This window comes from Anopheles marshallii, chromosome 3 (assembly GCF_943734725.1).
Source record: "Anopheles marshallii chromosome 3, idAnoMarsDA_429_01, whole genome shotgun sequence".
NCBI lineage: Eukaryota > Metazoa > Arthropoda > Insecta > Diptera > Culicidae > Anopheles > Anopheles marshallii.
In genome coordinates this window covers 48,475,594-48,481,593 of record NC_071327.1, presented here as the reverse complement: position 1 = coordinate 48,481,593, position 6,000 = coordinate 48,475,594, and the positions used below count along the sequence as shown (strand labels likewise).

At 43.8% G+C, this 6,000-nt stretch overlaps 1 protein-coding gene across 1 annotated transcript; it reads right to left on the bottom strand.

Moving 5' to 3' along the window:
* Positions 1–2,762: 2,762 nt before the first annotated feature.
* Positions 2,763–3,158, bottom strand: LOC128714670 (uncharacterized). Its single transcript, XM_053809546.1, has 2 exons — positions 3,111–3,158; positions 2,763–3,032 (listed from the first exon to the last, which is right to left on the bottom strand). The coding sequence occupies exons 1-2, from the start codon at positions 3,156–3,158 to the stop codon at positions 2,763–2,765; spliced, it is 318 nt and encodes a 105-aa protein (XP_053665521.1).
* Positions 3,159–6,000: the final 2,842 nt, after the last annotated feature.

Genomic DNA, 6,000 nt, shown 5'->3' with positions numbered 1-6,000 from the left:
CGTTCGAACTTTTCTCTCGTAGCAAGTCGTTTTGGAACTGAGCAGAACCACATTTGAGCATTAACTGAAGTGACGTCCTCATCTGATGTTTAACGGCAGCGAAACGCCACCGCTAGAGGAGGTCAATGAATACTTAATCATATGGCAGAGCGACCGGTATCCACGGCTAGTGGTCGAAACTCAACAGATAAAACGACGCTTTGGACGCACTCACTCGCGACACTTGAGCAACCGTTTCGTAGTCAAAACAGACACACACGTCACAAGCGAGGAATGATTGCGTTACGATTTGGTGAGGAATTTCGAAAATCTAATAACAACCTTTTGAATTGAATCATACAGATTCGCTTAGTTTGACAAAAAATTTATCGTTGCCAACAACTGTATTCATTTTAACACATTTTGTCTTATTTCACACACTCACTCATTGCTGTCGCTGGTTGTTAAATAACCTTGAAGTAATTAAAGCTACAATCAAATAATCAAACGCTTTGACAAACTGTATTTCTCATCCATCACTCACCACCAGCAGTCATGCATTTGTTAACAGAAATTTGAAAAGTACACATTCACCTCAACATTGAAACCACCCTGGTCAACACTGGTTTTTGTGTTGAAATCAAATTTTAGTGATGGTAAACACCATACCGACACGCATTATTCAAAACGACGGTGCATTGAAGTAATGACGAAGGTCAACCGATTTGAGCATTAAAAGACGCGTATCGACACTGTTTTTGTTCATTCCGCTCGCCTCGTAAAGCAAGAAGCTTACGAGATAAACAATGCGCGGTTATTGCCATTTGACGCCTGTGAGGCGTAATTAATGTTTACTAACTGTCATCGTGACAGTATTGACAGTACAGCAATAAGTAACCAGAAACAATTTTCTCAACGAATGCCGGGTTCTTGTTATTTTACGTTTTTGCTCACACACGTAAAAGGTGGTAAGTGCTTTTGAAAGGTCCTCCTGGCAGAGAGAAGAGATACTCTTCAGTTCAGTTGGAAACTGGCAGCCGGGTTCCTAAATCACTGCGTTTTGCGTGACATTCAGCCATAGAGCGGAAGCCCACACACTCGTTAATAACTCGCTCCCAGAACGGTTTGCTCTTTAATTTCCTGCCAACTTTTGGTTCGCTTGTAAGTTCTTGGCTGGTTTTAGCCACCGATCGATCTGCTACCTGGTTTGCCATTTCCGTTCTGTAACGTTCGACGTACAGTGAAATGTCGACCCGATGTGGCTGCCCGCTGCCGTGCATTTCGGTACGCTCCGTGGGGCGGAAGACCTTGTAGTCTTCCGAAAGGTCGTTCTCTGATGGCTGAAATGGGACGAGTGGTGCAAAAATTGTGCGGGACAAAAGAGCGAAACAGAGCCAGTGCACCACACCACGATAAAAGCCGCCGGGTTGCAGCAGCTGAGACTCCGGGGGGAAATCTACGCAATCAAGCCAACGTGTTGCCAAGCTTTATGGGCAATCGGTATAGGCCGGGTCGGGCGAGACCTGTTCGCTCCGACGAACCGGGCTCGTGTTAGCAAGTCCAAAGTGAATGTTTTTTTTTTGCTGCAGCCGCACCAACACTGGAAAGGTGCAGAGGGCGCAGAAACATGGGTGTAATCTGGACAGGAGAACAAAAGCGTAAAAGTTGTCCAGTTAGCAAGTGCGCAATGGTAAGCGTGGCAAATGCAAAAAATCGTGGCAGGGTGGCCTGCACAAAGCACGGAGGGGACACACACTCACAAACACACCCTCCGGGCCGTCCCTTCTCTGTTGAAGGTAAGAATGGACGTGGCTTGGTATGGAAACGCGCACGAATCGATCGCATGAGCGGGAACTGGATCACCTTGGCAGGCCCCGGATCGAAAGCAGAATGACGTGAACCAAACCCACCCTCTCCATGGGCTTTATATGTTGGATTGCTGTGAGATTGTTAAAGAACAAGGCACAAAAAACTGCTCACACAAACACACGCAGGCTAAATCAACTCATATTGTTCTTGTTCTTCGAATGGTAAGAAGTTTCCCAAAAAAAAGAACGCAAATACACAAATACCGTTCACATCGCATTCACCGAGACTGCGTGCAATTAATTTTAAACAGCTCCAGACTGCCAAAAAACGGTCTGTTTCTGTCCACACCCAGCAACGTTCTTGAAAGGTGTGCCTTGCAGAGCACTAACACGAAGTTGGCTTTAAAACATTGTGTCGGATCACGGTCTATTGCTCCGTCGACTCTCTAAATCCGTGTTTTCACAGCCAAATCTGGTACCGTTAAAAAAAAAAACAAACCAAATCACTTTGCCAACAACTAAACACACAAATACTTTGAAATACCTTTCCATGGTGGGTCTGGTCTATAGTCAACCGTAATGACCGGTTGAGCATACTAATGAACCTTCCATCAGCCCGGCACACGCGAACTGGAAGCGATCTATTTCAAGACGATGAATTGTCGATGTCACACCGTCAATGTTCAACCATGTCAAGGATTGGCCAACGACAACCAAATCTCCCGGTGATCTATCGGGGTTTAGGTGATTACAATTTTCCAGCACAGTGCCCACTAGTACCTTCAGCTCGAACAGTGACACACAGTTACACTATTAATTTACAATTATAGACGTGTGTGCACGCAGAAGTTTTGTCATCGACTTGGGCAGAAATTGCAACAAATCCCGCGTACGATGGTAGATGACCACTAGTTTCTTTCCGATCATTGCAATACTGCACAGACCTTCATGCATCGGTTCATCGTCGCTGGTGTATTAGACCTTCATCATTTTGTGTATGATTTCCGTTTCCTGACGCGCGCGTCCATTATCCGGCTTGAGACCCTTCGTATCCTGTCCGGGTGGATTTTTCCCCTCTACCAGCGCCGTCTGATAATAGTCCGCTGCATCCTGAGGCGTTTTTCGGTCATGTTCACTGCCCAACACGTACTGCACCAGATAGTCGATCAGATAGGATAGATGATGGATGAGCGCGATCGCTTTCGATACTGGAGCTGGGTTCGGATCGACTGGAGCACCATTTACCTAAAAGTTTAACCATTATTGTTCTTGTTGTCACACGTGTTGTGGGTTGATTTCGATTTGACGCTATTGCAAGCTCACCACAAGGAACAGGATTGTGAGTGCAACCATAGAGGCTTTTCCTATCATTTTGTGTCACTGTATCTTTAATCGCCCACAACTTCAAAGTCAAGAGTTTTTCTAGCCTCTCCTGAGAAGTGACGATGCCCTCATACAAGCGCCGATAAGCGTTAAATCTACACTTGTACAAACAACGAGAACATTCTTGATTTGTAGAGCAAGCTGCGTTATTTGATCTGTATGCCAGCGAGTAACCCTGAGGCAAAGCGAAAAATGCAATGTCAAGTACATGTTGGTGTGGCCATCGAACGCAATGACACCATTGTAAGGTGAGCAAGAAATGCAATCGGATGGTTAGCCATTTTCCTAGGGTGTGGTTGCTGTGTCGAATCGAAACACAAAGTAATTTATGGCATTTTTCTTTCAATCAAGTGTTCATACAAGTTTCGTTGCCACACTGATATGTAGTGATAAACACATTCACCTGAAGCTAATTACTGCACGCCTCATTACACACCAATTGCAAACTAAACGATGTGAAATGCACCAAACTCAGTGCGTGTTTGCCATTTCTTCCACCTATAAAACCGTTCACAATTTCCTTCTGAATAGTGTTGGAATGAGGAAATACTTCATTCATCAAATTTCAGGAACCCAATACGGGTGTCAAGCAATGCCAGTAATCCTGTAATTAAATAGCCCACGCAACGGTTAGGGGGTGTGTTTAACTGTGGAAAACTAACAACCATTTCCGATGACCAACGGAGAAAAGCTATGCTATTAATGGGGAAGAAAAGAAATCAGTTACCTGAACGATTTAATCCGCTTGTGTGGAAATGTTGCCTTTCTTTCTTTAAATTAAATTCCTCAAAGTAATTGCTATGGATGTGTAGTGTGTGCCAAATACTCCCTTAAATTAACAAAAAAGTTATAAATCACTTACAACGCCCTCTCATAGATGTTTGGATGTTTGTCCCTTTATCGTATGTTTGCCTGGTAAAACGAAATCATAATTCATGCTCCAGTGAACACGAGCGCACAAACACATCCTTATCTTGTTGTTGAACATGCTAGAAAAAAACCGCATTCCAATAAAGCCGAAGATGATAACATTCACAGACATGCATACAGTTTTCCACTATCATTCGTATCTCGTTTTTCCTCGGCATTGGTTTTACATACACTTCCGCGTGCTGGAATGATTTTTTCAACCGGTAGGGTTAAAGGTCCCTTTCACGCATGACTGAACAGAGAAGTCTTTTGACTTCGTCACCGTATCCTGGCCGCCTGGTTAGCCAGGAATCACATTTTTCGCATCACTGAACAGATGATCAAACGATTATCGGATTTCCCTGAGGTTCGTTTGCATTAGTTATACGGGGTAGTTAGAGATGATGGTTGTCTGTGTTGGACTTGGTGGTGTTTTGTTGGAATTTCCATACACCCCCATAGGTCCGTTCCTTTAGAACTGTGGTTTGGATCGTGTTCCAAGTCATACCCATCACCCATCAGTTATCCATGCGACCCTGCTCGAAGCGAATCCCAATGTTCCGCTTCATTAGACAATGCCATGAGAAAATTACCGAACCTTATGGCCCGCGCTAGCGACAGGAAGTGAACCGTACGCATGCGTCCTGGCCAATGGGTGACCGTGCGAGATGCCCTTCTAAAACAAACGTCCGTAAATATTGACACCTTATGGTCGTGTTTATGTGTCCTCCCACTTTTTTCATGCTCCATCTCAAAGTCGATTGTTAACACAAGTCAACAGAGAAGGTACCGTAGGCCTGCGACCTTCACAGCTTTGTTTCGAATAGAAGATCTATTTTACAGCTCCATGATTGCTAACAACTGTGACAAGTTGTGCTAAAGTCTGTAGAGCAACAACATTTCAGGATAGATCACCCAAATAAAAGCGGCTAGTGTGTTAGTTTGGTTCACCAACGACATTGTTTGAATTGCAAAAAAAAATCCTAATTTATGATGGCAAATAATAATTAATAATTATCGGATAGGACTTGGGATAGGCAAATTATAAATACTATGGTTATTTATAAATACTATGGCTGTTATTTAGTTAAAACTAAACCTAATAGGTATAGACTGATTGGAAACCATAAAAATCAATTTTAAATATAGTTCAATCTGATTTTGTACCTTTGAAAACACTAAAAAATCATTTTTTTAACGAAAAACTACAAGCATTATGTGTCTATTCAATTGCTGCTCTCCTTTACAAAACCTTTTCCAATGCATCAGCTGTTTACGGGTTGTTACACGCATGACTGAACAATGAGTCCCTCAATGAATCTTATCACAGATAACAGCGTCCTCCACTCGTACCTGTGCTCCTTGTAAAGGAAAATTCTATTTTTCACGCTTGACTGAACAAATTTCAATGGAAAGTTCCCAAATTACGGCACATCAGTGTGGAAAATAGTTCCCATTCGCGTTGGATTTCCCGCTGAAAGAAGAAAATACCCACAAAACGAGAAATAGTAGCAGCAATTATTTTATTCCATCAAACCGTTTGGGTGGTGTGGGGATTTGTTTTGCATCTTTTACGCATGACCGAACACCGAAGACCCTCGAGCGCAGTCAAGCGAGGGGAATCTGTTTGTTACCTGCACCTCGCGGATGCTTTCCTAGCACCGGAAAATTCTATCTTTCACGCTTGATTGCACCGCACTCGAAGGGAGCATCGAATTAGCGCTCCCGAGGCCATTTCCCAACTGGGAATACTCACTTCCCGGCCGACAAAAGCATCGAAATCTTTGTACTCATTCAGCTGTAGAATGCTGGACCAAATTTCGCTCCATCCCAGTGCACAATCGAATCACGGCCGTGCGAAACGGCTCCACCCGGTCTAACGGTTGACAGTTTGCACCTGCTGGTAAGGGGAAGCACTTGT

What these genes read in the sequence shown, in the direction of transcription:
- LOC128714670 (XM_053809546.1), bottom strand. Translation starts at nt 3,158, where the DNA reads ATGATAGGAAAAGCCTCTATGGTTGCACTCACAATCCTGTTCCTTGTG. An exon ending in TCACAATCCTGTTCCTTGTG is followed by an intron (nt 3,033 to 3,110) that starts GTGAGCTTGCAA and finishes TTAAACTTTTAG; the next exon opens with GTAAATGGTGCTCCAGTCGA.